Source organism: Triticum urartu, chromosome 4A, assembly GCF_056163025.1.
Source record: "Triticum urartu cultivar PI428250 chromosome 4A, HENAU_Tu73, whole genome shotgun sequence".
NCBI classification, from domain to species: Eukaryota; Viridiplantae; Streptophyta; class Magnoliopsida; order Poales; family Poaceae; genus Triticum; species Triticum urartu.
The window spans coordinates 456,751,031-456,771,494 of NC_141876.1; the positions used below are offsets into that span (position 1 = coordinate 456,751,031).

General features: G+C 43.6%; 1 protein-coding gene across 3 annotated transcripts; it reads right to left on the bottom strand.

The window, feature by feature from the left end:
* Window positions 1-388: 388 nt before the first annotated feature.
* On the bottom strand, window positions 389-3,016 carry LOC125508550 (2,3-bisphosphoglycerate-independent phosphoglycerate mutase). Of its 3 annotated transcripts, none has more exons than XM_048673283.2 (3): window positions 2,655-3,016; window positions 2,001-2,081; window positions 389-816 (listed from the first exon to the last, which is right to left on the bottom strand). In XM_048673283.2, the coding sequence occupies exons 1-3, from the start codon at window positions 2,758-2,760 to the stop codon at window positions 548-550; spliced, it is 456 nt and encodes a 151-aa protein (XP_048529240.2). In that variant the 5' UTR covers window positions 2,761-3,016; the 3' UTR covers window positions 389-547. The 3 variants fall into 3 exon arrangements, with proteins under 3 accessions (XP_048529240.2, XP_087374699.1, XP_048529242.1); XM_087518573.1 differs by lacking the exon at window positions 2,655-3,016 and adding an exon at window positions 2,226-2,241; XM_048673285.2 differs by lacking the exon at window positions 2,001-2,081 and having other exon boundaries at window positions 2,655-3,002.
* Window positions 3,017-20,464: the final 17,448 nt, after the last annotated feature.

The window sequence follows — 20,464 nt, forward strand, 5'->3', positions numbered from 1 at the left end:
AGTTGAATTGCTTTACATCTGAGCAAGATTCCTGCTTATCTGGTGCTTATTACTATATGAAGCTAGTGAACTGGCCTTTTGACTTGATTTGGCGCAATGAAAACGTGCTTCTCTTGGGTTCCATCAGATTACTAGATGCTTTGCACATGTCCACTTGCTCAAGCATTACCAACACTACAAGCTACCCATCACTAACTAATAAACTAACATTAGATGATCCGTTGGTCACACCTGATGACCTGAAGTTACTAGGAAGTGAGGACTATGAAAAATTCACATCGGGAGCATAATCATGGATGCTGATCAGCATATTATTCTAGGTGACCCAGTATTTCTTGGTTATAATGGAAGATAAAAGAGGATCCAATTGATGTACAAGTGAAGAAAATCACCAAAATGAAGGAGTACTCTATTATGATCTATTAGAATGTGCTTGAAGCAATACAGAACCATGATATATTTGGTATAGTACAAACTAAATGTACAATACAGACTTCCAAGTAGAATCTTCGGCCTACAGCTCACCTGTTATCTGTCACTTCAGCAGTTACTTGGGTGGGACAACCAATGTATAGATTAGCAATGCCGAAACGATGATAATAGCCCCTACCAAGGTAAACCTTGGGCTTGTCCACAACATCAAGTTAGACCTCTCAGCTCTTTTGATTGGATCGACTTCTTCTGACAATGGATACTCACTGCGCCGTGGGTTCCAGGTCACATATTTGTTCGGTGAGAACTCCGAGAATAGGGTCTTCTTCCCTTTCTTCTTAAAGGTAGACCAAGCCTTATCCCAGTCGGTTGACGATGAGTCACCTGAAAAGTAAGACAAAGAAATGATTCAACCTGCAAACATGTTTTCATCGTATACAAAATTCGGCAATCAAATGTGGATGTTTTCACCGGCAAACAGTGTGATGATTATATCTCTTTCAAATAAACTTTGCCGACCTACAATTTCCAGTTACGTCATACATCATCGCATATCAAATTCATATGTAGCTCAAGAAAATCCCCCAATCAAGTTGTTATATGGTGTTTGGTACTTAAAGAGGTTGAATGTTCAGGAGGTTCCTTTTCTTCAAGTGGCTTGGGAGTCTGCTTATGTTACGAAATATAACATGCTCTGAGAACGACTGAATACTAGGGTCATACTTCAACAAAGTATTGTTGCTCTTTATGACACAATGCAACAGAGGAATCACATATCTTTTTCTTTCATTTCTCTGCTGGATAATAGTACTGGAGTTCAATAAGGGAGCTTTACAATAATTGATTTACTCTTCAATTTTGTCAATCTAGTTGTACTGGATGTTTCGTCGATATTTTTTTTTAACTCTAGACATTAAATCGTGTAATTGACAAAAAAAGCAATGATTGGACCTGGAAAATTTCCCAATATATTGGCCTTCCAGGGAAAGGGCAGAGGGGGAAAACCTTAATGCATAGCAAACAGTTAGAGTATTAACTCTGGTGTTTGTTTCTTTGTATTTAGTTATGAAACCTTTTACATACTGTTTCACTGAGTACTTTTTTATCGAAGTGTTCTATTAATATCTTATAACAGTAGGATGTCATAGGTTACTGTTCCACTTCAAAATAATATTGAATGGAAGTGGTGGTCCACTATCTGTTCTGACATCTTCCTTTGGTGCCAAATTAATACCTATCACAAGGTGCACATATTATCAGTAACCTGTTATAACAAACTATGCGTAACAGGACCTTTTAAATCTAACCCAAAAAAGGAACTTCACAATCCACCAGTTATTATCCATCAAATCAAATATATAACCAAACAAGGGCAAATATCCAGTATTGACCAGTGAAAAGAAGAAGAATCTTTCATCATATTTGAATCTAAGAAACTAAGATCTCGTTCATATGGATTATGGATAGAAAAGATATGACAAAGTAAAAATTTATGAAAGAAGAACCACTGTGATCTCCACTTTGGTCTTGAAATCAGGGCACACGTTTGTACTTGGTAAAAGATATACCTAGTACGGTGAAGGAAAGCTGTGCCGTGGCAAAGACTGATGATGAAGCATAAATGACTTGATCAGAGAAATCAGGCATAACTGCAGGTTTGGTGTTGTTGGAGAAATCAATACAGTATTGTTCGCTGTCACTTGTTTGAAAAAGGAGGTAAATAGATGCCGACGAAGCGAGAACCTATTGCTAGATCAATAAACGACCTGTATAGAACACTAATGAGAGACAACCTTAACACCGGCCTTTATTGTAGACGCAGTTGTGAACATGCAGTGACCTGCGAGCGCACACATGAAGAGAGCACACCTTTCGGTTGAAATAAAGGAAGCAAACATTGCATTTCACTTCAAATCTTACTATGTTAGCACATGAAATGAGGCATTCAGACTGTTCTGCAATCTGTATGGTCCAGTAAGCAGATCATGTCTGAACGAGTAAAGTGAGCATCAGCAGCTTGAATTTCTGATGCAGTGATCGGGCTAATACTATGGTATTCTAGAGGGGTGACACTATCACTACAACACAACAACCGTGAGACTAGTGGCAGAGCTAAGCGGTAATTAAGTAATCAACAGCGGCATTTCATCAAACACCTACACGCTACAGGGAGCAACGAGAGACCCAACAGATGCTAGTATGGTGTGGTGTGCTGCTCATACCTTCGTCCCTGCCGCGCTTGTCCGGGGAGCCTCGGGAGCAGCGAGGGGCGAGCGCGAGGGCAGGCCGTCGAGCCAAGAATCTCCCGGAAACCAGTAGTATCCCCATGGCCCCTCCCCGTCCGAGATTCTACCGACCAGGAAGGATTCTTTCCCCGCGGCCTCTCTGCTTATCGCGGTGGGGGCGGGGCGAGGAGAGGAGGAGGCGTGGCTGAGAGAGCGCTTGGAGTCGCCTGGCTGCTTGCGTGGACGCAAGGAGGACGGCGACATGGCAACCGTGTGGCTCTCCCTGCACCAGAGAACCCTCACGTCTCCGGTACGGTGGCCGGCACGGGTGATGCAAAGAAAAGAAAATTTGCTATTCTAATTTGTTGTTTTCCGCAGTTGTTTTCCAATTCGAAACAACCTGCAAAGGTTTCTGAATTTTGACACCTCCACTATTTCTTCCTGCGATTTCTTCTGCTCCTTTTTCTCTTGTCCGTTTTTTTCGGAGGTTTTCTTCTGCTCCTGACTCATGAAAAAGGAAAAGTCTTTCTATCAACCGGCTGACCCCGCTCTGAAATAAACCGCTTCGCTTGCTCACCACGTGGTTATGTGGATCACGCACCGCTTTCTTTCCCTGACCTTATCCCTTCCTCAGCTACAAACGGACGGTCTCCTCTTTTCTCTCCGTCGTCTCCCACCTCCTGATCTCATGTCTCTTCTTCGCTTCCTTTTTTGCTGCAAGCTTGCAAGCCGCCGCGGCCTAAACCTGATTCTCGTCACTCCAACGCTACAAAGGAGCGGCGCCGCTCGCCATGTGCTGCTGCAAGCCGGAGGCACCTGTATTGCGCGGCCAGCAACCGTCCTGCAAGGTCGACACCGGCTTCTCTTTTGCTACCCCGAGTTTGCCGAAGACACAGGCGTTGTGCGTGACGCGTGATACTGCGATGGGACGCAGGGCCATGCTGTCCACGGCCGCCGGGTGGTTTGTGCGGAGATGGAGCCTCCGCTCGTGGCCGCCAGCGCTGAACATCGCGGGCGGCAGCCATGGCCGGCTAGGTGCTCCTTGGGTAGCTTGTGCTCGTGGCCGCCAGCGCTGAGCATCGCTTGCTGCCAGTGTCGGGCGCTGTAAGCGCGAGTGGCTTGTGCTGCAATGGTGCTTACATGTGTGGCCACAGGCGCCGTGATGGAGCATCGCATGCGTCCGTCGATGCTGTGATTAAGCATCGCAGGCTCTGCGACGACATCATGCTGCGACAGCGACCATGGCCATGCTGTCAGGCATGCTTCAGCCATCATGGGAATGCTTCAACGACGACGGACGGTGTAATGCTTCGACAACCACGGCCTGTTGCGACGGCATCGACGATGGCCATGTTGCAGGCGTGCTTCAATGGTCGTGGCAATGCTTTGACGACGACGACCGCAACAATTGCTTTGGTGCCCATGGCAAGGCGTCAACGATCACGACCATGCAACGAGACGTGCTTCAATGGTCGTGGCGATCCTTTGACAACGACGGCCGCAGCAATGCTTTGATACCCATGATGAGGCGTCAACGACCATGGCCATGCAACGAGACATGCTTCAATGGTCGTGGCGATGCTTCGATGACGACAGTCGCGTCAATGTTTCGACAGCCATGGCGACGAGGCATGGCATGATGGAGTCGACAATCGCGACATGCAACAAGGTATGCTTAAAAGGTCGTGCCGATGCTTTGATGGCCACGGCAATAAGGCATCGCGCGTCGACGACCTCAGCCATGCAACGAGGCGTGCTTCAATGTCATGGCGATGCTTCGACGACGACGGTCGCGACAATGCTTTAATGACCATGACGACAAGGCATGCCGTGATGGAGTCGACAACCATAGTCATGCAGCGAGGCGTGCTTCAATGGTCGTGGTGATGCTTCAACAGCGACGGTCGCGGCAATGCTTCGACGACCACGGCAACGAGGTGTGTCGTGCATCGACGACCGCGGCCATGCAATGAGGCGTGCTTCAATGGCGTAGCGATGCTTTGACGATGACGGCCGCTGTAATGCTTCGACGATAGAGGCGACGAGGCATCCGTGCATTGACAACCGCGGCCATGCAACGAGGCGTGCTTCAATGGCGTGGCGATGCTTCAACGTCGACGGTTACACCAATGCTTCGACGACCACGACAATGAGGCATGTCGTGAATCGATGACCGCGAGCATGCAACGAGGCGTGCTTCAATGGCGTGGCGATGCTTCGACGACGACGGTCGTGGCAATGCTTCGACGACCACAGTGACCAGGTGTGCCGTGCATCGACGACCGCAGCCATGCAAATAGGCTCTGTTTGGTATAAAGATAATGTAACATCCCAAATTTTCAATTTAAAATGTTATACATTAGATCATCATTGCATATCATATTTTATTTGCATTTTGGCTTGATCCTAGAAATCTTACGCAACTCAAGGACCCATGAAGAGAGTTGGGGATTTCGTTATTTTCATATTTGAGTTTTCTCAAATTTTTGAAAATAGGATCATTTGATTTAATTATTTTATCTTCAATACTTCCAATTATAAAAATAAGTGAGAGGGAATAAAATGACTTTCCCAAAATAAAGGAATATTGAGGATTTAATAAAAAAATCAAATAAGATTTTATTTCGGTGTTTTCTCTCTATTTTATTTGAATTAGGAAAAATGCGCGTTTTTTAAAATTGCATTTAGGCCCCAAATAAATGTTCACCTTGTCCGACTTGATTTCAGAAGTCGGGGAAAATTTATTTAGGAATTTTTGGAGTCCATTTAGTATTTCTTTTCTTTCCTTTTCTGCACGTCCAAATTTGTTAAAAAAACGCGCCACCGACCTAACCGGGCCATGTCCGTCTAGGACTCCTGGCCCGGCCGACCTTATAAGCCGGGGGAAGCCGCCCCTCAGCCCCCACCCCGCACCCCGCCGAAACCCTAGCCCGCCTGAGCCGCCGTCGCCGCAGGCTCGCCGCCCGCCCGCCGGAGCCGCCACCGTCGCCACCGCCGGTGGTTTTCTATGAAAAACCGATCGGTTTTTCGTTAGAACTCGCGGTTTATTTTTTTAGATTTGTTTTTTTCGGTTTATTTATTTAGAGGACATTCGTCCATACGTTCGTTTTAACGAATGATTTTCGTCGTTTAGCCACAGACAGCGAACGTTCGTTCGTTAGCCTGTTAGTCGTTTTTCTTTTTCTTGGATTATCCGCGATTATTTCTGATCCGATTTTCGTTTCAGTTTAACTTTTCGCTCGTTTGTCGGAATGAGGCGATTCAAGCGCCTAGAGTCTCGTTTCGAAACGCTCTTTCCGTTTAACCAAATCAAACAATTTTTTGCTTCTGTAAAATTTGACTTAGATCCAGATTAGTAGACGAAGCTCGTTTCTTTCGCCGTTTGACTTCCGTCGCTTCGTTTGATTTGTTTCCTTTTTGCAAACCGGAGTTCTTAAGTTGAACTTTCTGGTTAGATCTCTTATTTGAGTTTTACCTGTGCATTAATTGAGTACTTATTGTATGCTTGTTTGTTTGTTTGCGTTAGAGTACCCGGAGTGCGCCGCTTGCTACTTCGAATCTCTAGGATTCACGGATCATTAGCAAGGCAAGTAACACTTTGATCATACCTCTTACTACCCAGTTTTTATTGCATTAGATCAATCCTCAAACATTGCATGATTAGGATCTAATTAAATTGTGGGTTTTGGGAAAGTAGATGAGGTAGTACATATTACCTGTTTTATTATCAAACCCTTGGGAGTTACTTCTATGTTTGCATATATTGCCATGCTATGCTAGTAGACGTGGATTGGGTGAGTGTATCCATGACAGATGTGAGATTGATAATTAATGATTTATTTAAGGTGGCAACTTTAATACACATCTGGGTGGATTGAGGCACCTGGGTATTACAGCGATTGCCTGTTTTTCTTTATGGGCCGCCACCCAGGCTCAAAGGGATCATGAGGTTATTCATGCTAGAAACTTCCGTGTGCAGTCACAAGCTACTATGGGCTCTGGCATAGTTGATTAAGTCGTGCGAACTCTTACAGTGGTAGACTAGCAGATGTAGGGGAAAGTAGGTGTAACGGTCTACCTGATCGTAAGGTGCTAGCGCTTCTGAAAGACTATGTCTCGGTCATCCGTTTCTCAAACACCCTGTGGTGCGAGAATTCCAACGGAGGAGATCGAGTCTTGTGGGGAAAAGTGCGCAAACCTCTGCAGAGTGTATAAACTAATCACGGTTAGCCGTGGCCCCGGTTATGGACATCTTGAGTATCTAGTACTTGGATTATCATGTGAATCTCATCATGTGACTTTAATTAATTTTGTTGGGTTTTAATGATGATGCTTATTTGGGATTGAGAGGGTGTCTACATTCTCAATGTTTAACAACCACAATGATAGTTAAATAAAATTTATTCCTTTGCAGTAGAGAAAAATTGGCTTTACGCAAAACTGTAACCATAGAGTTTTCCACCAGCCATATATGCATGTAGTATAGCCTATTTCTGTTCATTGCTCTCTATGTGTTACATTGCCAGCATATTCCATGTGCTGACCCATTTTCGGGCTGCAACGTTCATGTTGCAGCCTTTTCAGACGACGAGTAAAGAGCTTTAGGTCGTGGTTCTATACTCAGTGATGCCGTTGGAGTTGATGGACTCACTTATCTTCCAAGCCTTCCGTTGTTATCGTTATTAGATGGCCTTAAGCCATATTATTTGTAATAAGTTCTCTTTTGAGACACTCGTTGTAATAAGTGTGTGATTGCTAATCTGTTATAAATCCTGCAAGTACTGTGCGTGTCAGCATTACTGATCCAGGGATGACACTGAAGCATAGAGATCGGACCGTTTGAGGTCTGGTCGCTACAAGATGGTATCAGAGCACACACTGACTGTAGGACACGATCACTAAGATAAAGACCTAGATCACTACTCACTCTTCTCATTTCTGACTTCTCATATTTTCTACTCTTTTAGGATGGCGGATGCAAGGAACAAGTTCATGCAACCGGATGAAGATACACCCTTTGGATGCCACCTGAAGGAAGTCACTAAGTACCTGAACATCGGAGTACCAAGCTTCACTGGGACCTACAACGCCACTTTACCCGAGGAGGAGCGCTGGATGATTGAAGTTCAAGTTCCAGGAAGGACATTCATGCCAGTCACCGAGCCCATAGAGTTTTCCTTTGATGCACCAACCTGGAGTCTAGAAAAGAGCATGGCAGCCCACATCACCATGGGACGTATTGGAGAAGTTTACCGCGATGATCTCAAGGATACTATCTACCAGATTTTTGGGCGCCGAGATGAGCATTTGGAGATGATCAGCACCAGGAAGGATAGATCAATCACAGCTTTTATCCAGAAATTAAACTAGCACATTCGACGTCAGGAGAACCAGATGTGCGCAGACATGATAGATCTGAAGAAGGCGATGACAAGAATCACGGAGCTGGAGGAAGAACTCAAGGCTACACGTGAAGATTATGAGGAGGAAATCGTCGTACTAGTGGTGAAGAATGACGACCTGATTAAGAAGATCGGAATATTCATAGGAGACCCTACACCAGTAGAAGAAGACGAAGAACCCAAGGAGATTCGCCCGGAAGACTACATCATCATCGACGACACCGACTCTGACCTGAGCGATGATTACTATGTTGACGAAGCTGGAGCAGATATCATGGAGTCTGCAACCGAGAATATTTCTAGTAGACCACCACATCAGTAGTAGTATTCCACCATGTAAATAGAGTAGTCCGAGCACTTTCGCGATAGTTCTAGATCGATTGTATGCCTTGATTGATTGAGTGAAATGCTTGTGATTGTCTCATGTGCATATGGGTAGTGTTTTCTCTCTAGACCTCTCTTTATTCTTAAATCTCATCTTTTCTAAACCCATCAGATGCCTCCGAGACGTGACAATGGATTTGCATTTCCACCGGAGCTCACTCAGTTGATCTAGCAGCAGAATGCGTTGATGCAGTTGCTAGTCCAAAATCAGAATTAGGGGAACAACAACAACAACAACAACCCACCACCACCTGTTGATCACTTAACCCGTTTCCTTAGACTGAATCCGCCGGTGTTCTCTAGTAGCACCGAGCCTATAGTAGCAGATGATTGGCTCCGCAAGATTGGAAGGGAGTTAACCACTACAGGATGTACTGATACTGAGAAGGTGCGGTTTGCCGCACATCAGTTGGATGGACCAGCAACATCATGGTGGGAGAATTACATTGTCACTACCCTATAGCCACGGTGACATGGGACCAATTTCAGCAGGCTTTCCGTACCGCCCATGTTTCAGCAGGAGCTATGGCCATGAAGAAGCGTGAGTTTCGCAATTTGCGCCAAGGAGGACGGACAGTTGGCCAATACGTGGATGACTTTAGTAAGTTAGCACGTTATGCCCCGGATGACGTTGTTACGGATGCAGCTAAGCAGGAGAAGTTTCTGGAAGGACTGAATGATGAGTTAAGCATGCAGTTGATGGTAGCAACTTTCAACAACTACCAGGAACTGGTAGATCGTGCTCTTATGATTGAAGGGAAGCAGCAGCAGATTGAGAACCGCAAGAGGAAGTATAGACAAGGGAAGTACAATTCAGGAGCTCAGCAGAAGCCACGTTTTACCCCGAAAACGGGAGGACATTTTCAGCATACCCATGGAGGAGGAAGTTCGCATAATCATAATGACCCCAAGAATGGTAATGGGAATGGGGGAAGCAACGGTCAGAACCATACCAACCCATCAACCCCAGCCAAGAGAGACCTGAGCCAAGTCACTTGCTATAAGTGTCAGAAGACCGGACATTATGCCAATGAATGTCCTGAAACCCAGAATGGTAATGGCAATGGAAGATCTGGGAAGAAGCCAAACCCTTTCAACAGGGGACAGGTGAACCACGTTAACGTGGAGGAGGTTGAAGCCCAGCCAGATGCAGTAATAGGTAAGTTTTTGGTTAAGTCATTTACTGCAATCGTTCTTTTCGATACTGGTGCATCGCATTCATACATATCAAGGGGATTCGTGGATAAGTATAAACTGCCCACCAAGGTTCTTAGAACACCCACGTTAGTAAGCTCACCAGGAGCGGAGTATATGGCCAGTAAAGGATGTTTTCAAGTGCCATTGAGTATAGGTAGGCATGTGTTTCCCTCGGATTTAATCATTTTGGAATCACAAGGTTTGGATGTAATTCTGGGTATGGATTGGCTATCGATGTATGGAGGAAACATCAATTGCGCCAGTAAGTCGATTTTGCTTACCACCCCAGAAGGGAGAAGGATCAAGTATGTATCACGACATGTGCCGAATAGGACTCAAGTAAATTCCCTAACATGAGTTGTACAGGAGGAAGTACAGGTGGTAAAGGATTTTCCGTATGTGTTTCCAGAAGAGTTGCCAGACATGCCACCGGATAGAGACATTGAGTTTTTGATTGAGTTTTTGCCAGGCACATGACCAATATCTAAGAGACCGTATAGAATGCCTGCAAATGATTTGGAGGAGATTAAGAAGCAGATTAAGGAGTTACTGGATAAGGGATATATTCGCCCAAGTTCGTCACCTTGGGGATCACCAGTACTTCTAGTGAAAAAGAAGGATGGATCGTTAAGGATGGTTGTTGATTATCGAGGATTGAATGAAGTGACGATCAAGAATAAGTACCCACTGTCGTTGATCAATGATCTGTTTGACCAATTGCAAGGAGCAAAGGTATTTTCCAAGATCGATTTGCGATCAGGATACCACCAGTTGAAGATTCGAGAGCAGGACATACCTAAGACAACTTTTACTACGAGGTACGGGTTGTATGAGTATACCGTTATGTCATTTGGTCTGACTAACGCACCTGCTTATTTTATGAACATGATGAACAAAGTGTTTATGGAGTTTTTGGATAAGTTCGTCGTAGTGTTCATTGATGATATTCTAGTTTACTCGAAGAATGAAGAAGAACATAAGGAACATTTGTGTTTGGTACTTGGTAAGCTCAGAGAACATCAGTTATACGCCAAGTTCAGCAAATGTGAGTTTTGGTTGAAGGAACTTGGATTCCTCGGACATGTTATATCCGGAGAAGGAATAACAGTAGATCCCACCAAATTTGTCACTGTGACAAATTGGGAAGCCCCAACAACACTTGGAGAGATCCGGAGTTTTCTTGGACTCACAGGATACTACCAGAGATTCATTGAAAATTTCTCGAAGATTGCAAAACCTATGACAGAGTTGTTGAAGAAGGATACCAAGTTCAACTGGACTGAGGAATGTGAGTCCAGTTTCCAGGAGTTGAAGAAACATTTGGTTACCTCGCTAGTGTTGATTCTACCAGATCAGCGCAAGGATTATGAGGTGTATTGCGACGCTTCACGTCGAGGACTTGGAGCAGTGCTTATGCAGGAGGGAAGAGTTGTTTCGTATGCTTCATGACAGCTTAAGCCCCATGAGTTGAATTATGCTACACATGATTTGGAGTTAGCACCCGTAGTGCACGCCTTAAAGACGTGGAGACATTTTCTCATCGGAAACCATTATGAGGTGTACACGGATCACAAGAGTTTGAAGTACATCTTCACACAGAAGGAGTTGAATCTCAGGCAAAGAAGATGGTTGGAGCTCATCAAGGATTATGACATGAGATTGCATTATCATCCCAGAAAGGCTAACATAGTAGCCGATGCGTTGAGCCACAAGAGCCAGGTCAACACACTAATGACTGGAGAGTTACCAAAGGAGTTAGCCGAGGATCTTCGTGAGCTATGTTTGGAGATAGTTCCGAGAGGCTATGTAGCAGCATTGGAAATTCAGTCTACTCTGATGGATAAGATCAGAGAAGTTCAGAAGACCGACAAGGAGATTGCCACCCTAAAGGAGAAGATGGGCAAGGGAAAAGTTAAAGGTTTTCGTGAGGATGAACACGATACCTTATGGTTTGAGGACCGTGTTTATGTGCCTAATGACCTAGAGATTAGGAAGTTGATTCTGCAAGAGGCCCATGACTCACCATACTCGATTCACCCAGGAAATACTAAGATGTATTTGGATTTGAAGGATACTTTCTGGTGGATCGGAATGAAGAAAGATATTGCGGAGTATGTAGCAGTTTGTGATGTATGTCAGAGAGTAAAGGTAGAGCATCAGAAGCCAGCAGGATTGCTACAATCATTGCCGATACCCGAATGGAAGTGGGATAAGCTAGGCATGGATTTTATCACGGGTTTACCCAGGACCCGTTCAGGCTATGACTCAATATGGGTTGTAGTCGATCGTTTGACGAAGGTAGCTCATTTAATCCCAGTGAAGACTACTTACAGCAGTGCCAAGTTGGCTAAGATATACATGGCCAGGATCGTATGTCTGCATGGAGTTCCGAGGAGCATTGTATCAAATAGAGGAACCCAGTTTACCTCAAAGTTCTGGAATCAGTTGCATGAAATTTTGGGTACCAGGATAGAGTTTAGTACAACTTTTCATCCTCAGACAGATGGACAGACCGAGAGAGTCAATCAGATTTTGGAGGACATGCTGAGAGCTTGTGCGCTAGATTATGGATCTAGTTGGGACGACAATTTGCCATACGCGGAGTTCTCTTACAACAATAGTTATCAATCCAGTTTGAAGATGGCCCCTTTTGAAGCCTTGTACGGAAGAAGGTGCAGAACACCATTGTCGTGGGATGAAGTTGGAGACCGCCAGTTGTTTGGACCGGATTTGATTAAGAAGTCTGAACAGAAGGTGAAGTTGATTCGCGATAGGCTCAAGGTAGCCCAGTCCAGGCAAAAGAGCTATGCAGATTCTAAACGCAAGGAGACAGTTTACGAAGTCGGAGACAGAGTTTATCTTCGTGTATCCCCGCTTTGAGGAGTTAAGCGCTTTGGAGTTAAGGGAAAATTAGCGCCACATTTTGTGGGACCATACAAAGTTTTGGAGCGTATGGGAGAAGTTGCTTACAAGTTGGAGTTGCCCGAAGGATTGTCAGGAGTTCACGATGTGTTCCACATTTCCCAGTTGAAAAAGTGCCACACAGAGATGGCTAATATACCGCTAAGAGATACAGTGCCGCTGGAAGCGATTCAGTTGGATAGTGATTTGACCTATGAGGAGAAACCAATTAAGATTCTCGAATATGCCAGCCGAGCCACCCGCAGCAAGGTTATCAAGTTTTGTAAAGTTCAGTGGAGCCACCACAGCGAGAATTAAGCCACCTGGGAGCGAGAGGAAGATCTGCTGAAGGACCACCCTCACCTATTTTCTAGCTAACCCGAATCTCGAGGGCGAGATTCATCAGAGGGGTAGGTTTGTAACATCCCAAATTTTCAATTTGGAATGTTATACATTAGATCATCATTTCATATCATATTTTATTTGCATTTTGGCTTGATCCTAGAAATCCTACGCAACTCAAGGACCCATGGAGAGAGTTGGGGATTTCGTTATTTTCATATTTGAGTTTTCTCAAATTTTTGAAAAATAGGATCATTTGATTTAATTATTTTATCTTCAATAATTCTAATTATAAAAATAAGTGAGAGGGAATAAAATGACTTTCCCAAAATAAAGGAATATTGAGGATTTAATAAAAAATCAAATAAGATTTTATTTCGGTGTTTTCTCGCTATTTTATTTGAATTAGGAAAAATGCGCATTTTTCAAAATTGCATTTAGGCCCCAAATAAATGTTCACCTTGTCTGGCTTGATTTTATAAGTCGAGGAAAACTTATTTCAGGATTTTTGGAGTCTGTTTAGTATTTCTTTTCTTTCTTTTTCTGCACGTCCGAATTTGTTAAAAAATGCGCCACCGACCTAATCGGGCCGTGTCCGCCTAGGACTCCTGGCCCGGCCGGCCTTATAGGCCGTGGGAAGCCGCCCCTCAGCCCACCCCGCACCCCGCCGAAACCCTAGCCCGCCCGAGCCGCCGCCGCCCGCCCGCCCGAGCCGCCACCGTCGCCGGTAACCGCCGCCACCGCCGTTGGTTTTCTACGGAAAACCGATCGGTTTTTCGTTAGAACTCGCGGTTTATTTTTTTAGATTGGTTTTTTCGGTTTATTTATTTAGAGGACGTTCGTCCGTACGTTCGTTTTAACGAACGATTTTCGTCGTTTAGCCACAGACAGCGAACGTTCGTTCGTTAGCCTGTTCGTCGTTTTTCTTTTTCTCGGATTATCCACGATTATTTCTGATCGCGATTTCTGATCCGATTTTCGTTTTAGTTTAACTTTTCACTCGTTTGTCGGAATGAGGCGATTCAAGCGCCTAGAGTCTCGTCTTGAAACGCTCTTTCCGTTTAACCAAATCAAACAATTTTTTGCTTCTGTAAAATTTGACTTAGATCCAGATTAGTAGACGAAGCTCATTTCTTTCGCCGTTTGACTTCCGTCGCTTCGTTTGATTTGTTTCCTTTTTGCAAACCGGAGTTCTTAAGTTGAACTTTCTGGTTAGATCTCTTATTTGAGTTTTACCTGTGCATTAATTGAGTACTTATTGTATGCTTGTTTGTTTGTTTGCGTTAGAGTACCCGGAGTGCGCCGCTTGCTACTTCGAATCTCTAGGATTCACGGATCATTAGCAAGGCAAGTAACACTTTGATCATACCTCTTACTACCCAGTTTTTATTGCATTAGATCAATCCTCAAACATTGCATGATTAGGATCTAATTAAATTGTGGGTTTTGGGAAAGTAGATGAGGTAGTACATATTACCTGTTTTATTATCAAACCCTTGGGAGTTACTTCTATGTTTGCATATATTGCCATGCTATGCTAGTAGACGTGGATTGGGTGAGTGTATCCATGACAGATGTGAGATTGATAATTAATGATTTATTTAAGGTGGCAACTTTAATACACATCTGGGTGGATTGAGGCACCTGGGTATTACAGCGATTGCCTGTTTTTCTTTATGGGCCGCCACCCAGGCTCAAAGAGATCATGAGGTTATTCATGCTAGAAACTTTCGTGTGCAGCCACAAGCTACTATGGGCTCTGGCATAGTTGATTAAGTCGTGCGAACTCTTACAGTGGTAGACTAGCAGATGTAGGGAAAGTAGGTGTAACGGTCTACCTGATCGTAAGGTGCTAGCTCTTCTGAAAGACTATGTCTCGGTCATCCGTTTCTCAAACACCCTGTAGTGCGAGAATTCCAACGAAGGAGATCGAGTCTTGTGGGGAAAAGTGCACAAACCTCTGCAGAGTGTATAAACTAATCATGGTTAGTCGTGTCCCCGGTTATGGACATCTTGAGTATCTAGTACTTGGATTATCATGTGAATCTCGTCATGTGACTTTAATTAATTTTGTTGGGTTTTAATGATGATGCTTATTTGGGATTGAAAGGGTGTCGTTTAACAACCACCATGATAGTTAAATAAAATTTATTCCTTTGCAGTAGGGAAAAATTGGCTTTACGCAAAACTGTAACCATAGAGCTTTCCACCAGCCATATATGCATGTAGTATAGCCTATTTCTGTTCATTGCTCTCTATGTGTTACATTGCCAGCATATTCCATGTGCTGGCCCGTTTTCGGGCTGCAACGTTCATGTTGCAGACTTTTCAGACGACGAGTAAAGAGCTTTAGGTCGTGGTTCTATACTCAATGATGCCATTGGAGTTGATGGACTCACTTATCTTCCAAGCCTTCCGCTGTTATCGTTATTAGATGGCCTTAAGGCATATTATTTGTAATAAGTTCTCTTTTGAGACACTCGTTGTAATAAGTGTGTGATTGCTACTCTGTTATAAATCCTTCAAGTACTGTGCGTTTCAGCATTACTGATCCAAGGATGACACTGAAGCACAGAGATCGGACCGTTTGTGGTCTGGTCGCTACAGATAGGTTCCGTTTTAAAACCAAAATGCTACTCCTACGTAAAATGTTACATAAAGCTATGTTTCTTTCCTTCTTATAAACTAATGACCCCCTAATTTAATCAAATCAGGCCAAGATCGTATGTAAATTTCATACAAGAGTTTTTGGTCGGTGTAACAAAGCTCTTTTTAAACCATCCCATTGTGTAGGTTGTTTTTAGAAGAAAAAAAATCTCATTGTGTAGGTTGAAAGATCATTACCTTGGATATCGTCATAATTTTGGGCTTTTTTATCAATTGCTCGACAGTAAGTTGTTCACCCACCGTATTATTTTCCTCCAAGAGAAAGCCTCTAGTGAAACCTATGGCCCCCGGGTCTATTTTCCATCATATATTTTCAGATCTATAAACCAAAAAACCCAAAAATATCTCGCTGCAATTTATTTACTTTTATTTTGTTTTACGTTTTAGTAATATTTTATATCTATCTCTATCAGATCTCACCTTTGCAAGTGATCATGAAAGGATTGACAACCACTTTATCGTGTTGGGTGCAAGTATTTGATTGTTTGTGCAGGTGCATAGATTGGGAACTTGCATGTATCTCCTACTGGATTGATACCTTGGTTCTTAACTGAGGAAAATACTTAACTCTAATTTGATGCATCAACCTTTTCTCTTCAAGGGAAAAACCAACGCAAGCTCAAGAAGTAGCAGGAAGAATTTTTGGCGTCATTTCTAGGGAAATCTACATCAAGCCTACCAAGTACCCATCATAAACTCTCATATCTTGCATTACTTTATTTGTCATTTGCCTCTTGTTTTCCTCTCCCCCACTTCTAAAACATTTTCAGAAAAATACAAAATGATCTGCCTTTTTATTCTCCCTTCTTTCGTTCGTCTTTTCTTTTGCCTTTTCGTTTGCTCGTGTGCTGGATCGGTTTGTTGCCACTATGTCTGAATCTGGGGAGGTTATCGTTGAAAATTTTGAAAATAGTGCTGCCATGAACATTGAGGAAAAATTTGATGCTTGTTCTTTAGATCATGGAGCTGGAACCCCTCCAAATTATAAAGCAGAAACTTTTCATGTGGGGGACGGTAATATTATTGGGAAGAGTGTTATTCAAGAATCATTTGATTGTATGGGAACAATGCCTATTAATAAGAGTTATGTTCTTCTTGATACAAATTGTTATGTGGATGCTATTGTCATGCTCATTGATAAATTAGAGAGAAAAATTGTGCACATCCATCCCGCTTTGCAAAAGGTGTTTTATGAACTCCCCAATATTAATCATCCTAAAGCCAAAAAGATTGCCACTATTATCCTTATGCGGGAATTTGATTTTATAATACAAGAGGCCAGGGAATTTTTTGCTTTCTATAATAAAGATATTGAACATCCTCCTATTGAATAAATTCTCCATGATAAAGAAACTTTGCGTAGCTTGGAATCTAGAGATTATCAATCTTATAGTGACAATCTTGACACGAGAGTTCCCTACTCAGAAATTACCCAAATTTCACACCCAATATGCGACTCTATCCTAAAGGAACTCGAAGGTCCACCAAGGATAGAAGCGCATATTGGAGACGCTTTTGCAAGGTGGATATCATTACATCGTACCATTACATAATAATTTGGGATACATACAAAGACATACAAATGCCACATGAGTACATCAAACATCATACATAAGAACAACATCCGGCTACGGATGAAGCACAAACAGAAACTCAAACGACATCCACCCTGCTAGCCTAGGCTGCCAACCAGGAACCTATCCCAAGATCGACAAAGAAGAATAAGAACTCCAAAACAAGTAAACATCGCTCTCGCATCATGATCATCGCATTACTTGTACCTGCAACTATTGGTGTAGTAATATGGGAGCCACGAGGACTCAGCAATCCCATTACCATGGGTATCAAGACTAGCAAAGCTTAATGGGTATGGAAAGGATAAGTGGTGAGGTTGCAGCAAGCGGCTAAGCATTGTATGGTGGCTAACTTACGATTACAAGAGTAAGATGAGAAACTACGCAAACGGTCGCGAACTAGTAATGATCAAGAAGTGATCCTGAACTATTTACGTTCAAACATAACCCAACCGTGTTCTCTTCTTGACTCACTCAAAAAGAGACAGTCACGGTTACACACGCGGTTGGTGTATTTTATTTTGAATCTGGTGTCAAGTTCTCTACAACCGGATATTAACAAATTCCCATCTGCCACATAACCAAGGGCACGACTCTCGAAAGTTTAAACCCTCCAGGGGTGTCCCAACTTAGCCCATGACAAGCTCACGATCCGCGGAGACAATCCTCCATCGCGGGACCCTCCATTCAGACTTGGACTCCCGATGCACAAGACATTTCGACAATGGTAAAACAAAACAGCAAGACCACCAGGTGTGTCAAAACCCCGATAGGAGCCACACGTATCTTGTTCTTAGGACAACACCGTCTATGCTAAGTGTACGGTAGCCAAAATACCATCGAGTTTCCCCGAGGCGGCACCGCCGACTGCTAGGTAGGTGGACCAACACTCATGAGGAGCACTGGCTCGGGGGGTTGATTAAGAGACCTCAGATGCCAGCGGGTCCCTATGCAAGTTTTAGTTGTTATTTGGCAAATGGTAAAACCAATGTTGGGCCTTGCTGGAAGAGTTTTATTCAAAGCGAACTGTCAAGAGGGGCCCATAAACCCTCACCGTGTTAGGGACGCAAAATCAAGGAACATAACACCGGTATGACGGAAACTAAGGCGGCAAGAGTGGAATAGAACACCAGGCAAAAGGCCGAGCCTTCCACCCATTACCAAGTATATAGATGCATTAATTAAATAAGAGATATTGTGATATCCCATGATATCCATGTCCCAACATGGAACAACCAGCAACTGCACCTGCAACTAGCAACGCTATAAGAGGGGCTGAGCAAAGCGGTAACATAGCCAAACAACGGTTTGCGGGGATGGTTGAAAAGGTTAGAGGCTGACATGGCAATTTGGGAGGCTTGATAAACAAGCGCTAGGTAGCACGACATAGCGATAGCATCGAGACAACTAGCATAGCAAAGATAGTAGTGAGATTCAAGGTGACGGTCATCTTGCCTGAAATCCCGCTAGGAAGAAGACTGAATCCATGAAGTAGACGAACCAACATAGTCGAACGGATCCTCACAATCACAACGTTACCGAAACTATCGAGATAAAGCACAACCGGAAAGAAGCAAACAACATAGTAAACAAACAATCATAAACATGTCACGGTGCACAATCAAGTATGATGCATGTCCGGTTTAACGAGGCATGACATGGCAAAGTGCAACAAACAACACTACAAATTAAATGGAGCTTGAAGTCTACTACACAACCTTCTTCTTGTAGACGTGGTTGGGCCTCCAAGTGCATAGGTTTGTAGGACAGTAGCAAATTTCCCTCAAGTGGATGACCTAAGGTTTATCAATCTGTGGGAGGCGTAGGATGAAGATGGTCTCTCTCAAACAACCCTGCAACCAAATAATAAAGAGTCTCTTGTGTCCCCAACATACTCAATACAATGGTAAATTGTATAGGTGCACTAGTTCGGCGAAGAGATGGTGATACAAGTGCAATATGGATGGTAGATATAGGTTTTTGTAATCTGAAAATATAAAAACAGCAAGGTAACTAATGATAAAAGTGAGCGAAAACGGTATTGCAATGCGTTGAAACAAAGGCTAGGGTTCATACTTTCACTAGTGCAAGTTCTCTCAACAATAATAACATAATTGGATCATATAACAGTCCCTCAACATGCAACAAAGAGTTACTCCAAAGTCACTAATAGCGGAGAACAAACGAAGAGATTATTGTAGGGTACGAAACCACCTCAAAGTTATCCTTTCTGATTGATCTATTCAAGAGTCCGTAGTAAAATAACACGAAGCTATTCTTTCCGTTCGATCTATCCTAGAGTTCGTACTAGAATAACACCTTAAGACACAAATCAACCAAAGCCCTAATGTCACCTAGATACTCCAATGTCACCTCAAGTATCCGCGGGTATGATTATACGATATGCATCACACAATCTCAGATTCATCTATTCAACCAACACAAAGAACTTCAAAGAGTGCCCCAAAGTTTCTACCGAAGAGTCAAGACGAAAATGTGTGCCAATCCCTATGCATAAGTTCACGAGGTCACAAAACTCGCAAGTTGATCACCAAAACATACATCAAGTGGATCACGTGAATATCCCATTGTCACCACAGATAAGCACATGCAAGACATACATCAAGTGTTCTCAAATCCTTAAAGACTCAATCCGATAAGATAACTTCAAAGGGAAAACTCAATCCAATACAAGAGAGTAGAGGGGGAGAAACATCATAAGATCCAACTATAATAGCAAAGCTCGCGATACATCAAGATCGTGCTGAATCAAGAACACGAGAGAGAGAGAGAGATCAAACACATAGCTACTGGTACATACCCTCAACCCTGAGGGTGAACTACTCCCTCCTCGTCATGGAGAGCGCCGGGATGATGAAGATGGCCACCGGAGAGGGATTCCCCCCTCCGGTAGGGTACCAGAACGGGTCTAGATTGGTTTTCAGTGGCTACGGAGGCTTGCGGCGGCGGAACTCCCGATCTAGGTTTCTTTTTGGAAGTTTAGGGATATATAAGAGGCGTTGGCGTCGGGAACAAGTCAGGGGGGTCCACGAGGCGGCCACGATGTAGGGGGCACGCCCAGGGGGTAGGGCACACCCCCACCCTCGTGGTGGCCTCGGGACTCTTCTGGTCCATCTCCAGTACTCCGTGGGCTTCTTTTGGTCCAAAAACAATCTCCTTAAATTTTCAGGTCAATTGGACTCCGTTTGATATTCCTTTTCTGCGATACTCATAAACAAGGAAAAAACAGAAATTGGCACTGGGCTCTAGGTTAATAGGTTAGTCCCAAAAATCATATAAAATAGCATATAAATGCATGTAAAACATCCTAGATGGATAA

Bases quoted from the DNA above. Each gene is read 5' to 3' on its own strand.
- LOC125508550 (XM_048673283.2), bottom strand. From the start codon at position 2,760: ATGGGGATACTACTGGTTTCCGGGAGATTCTTGGCTCGACGGCCTGCC. The intron at 2,082-2,654 runs GTATGAGCAGCA...CCAAACCTGCAG, and splicing joins CAAGCGCGGCAGGGACGAAG to TTATGCCTGATTTCTCTGAT. The intron at 817-2,000 runs GTATATCTTTTA...CTTACTTTTCAG, and splicing joins GCTTTCCTTCACCGTACTAG to GTGACTCATCGTCAACCGAC.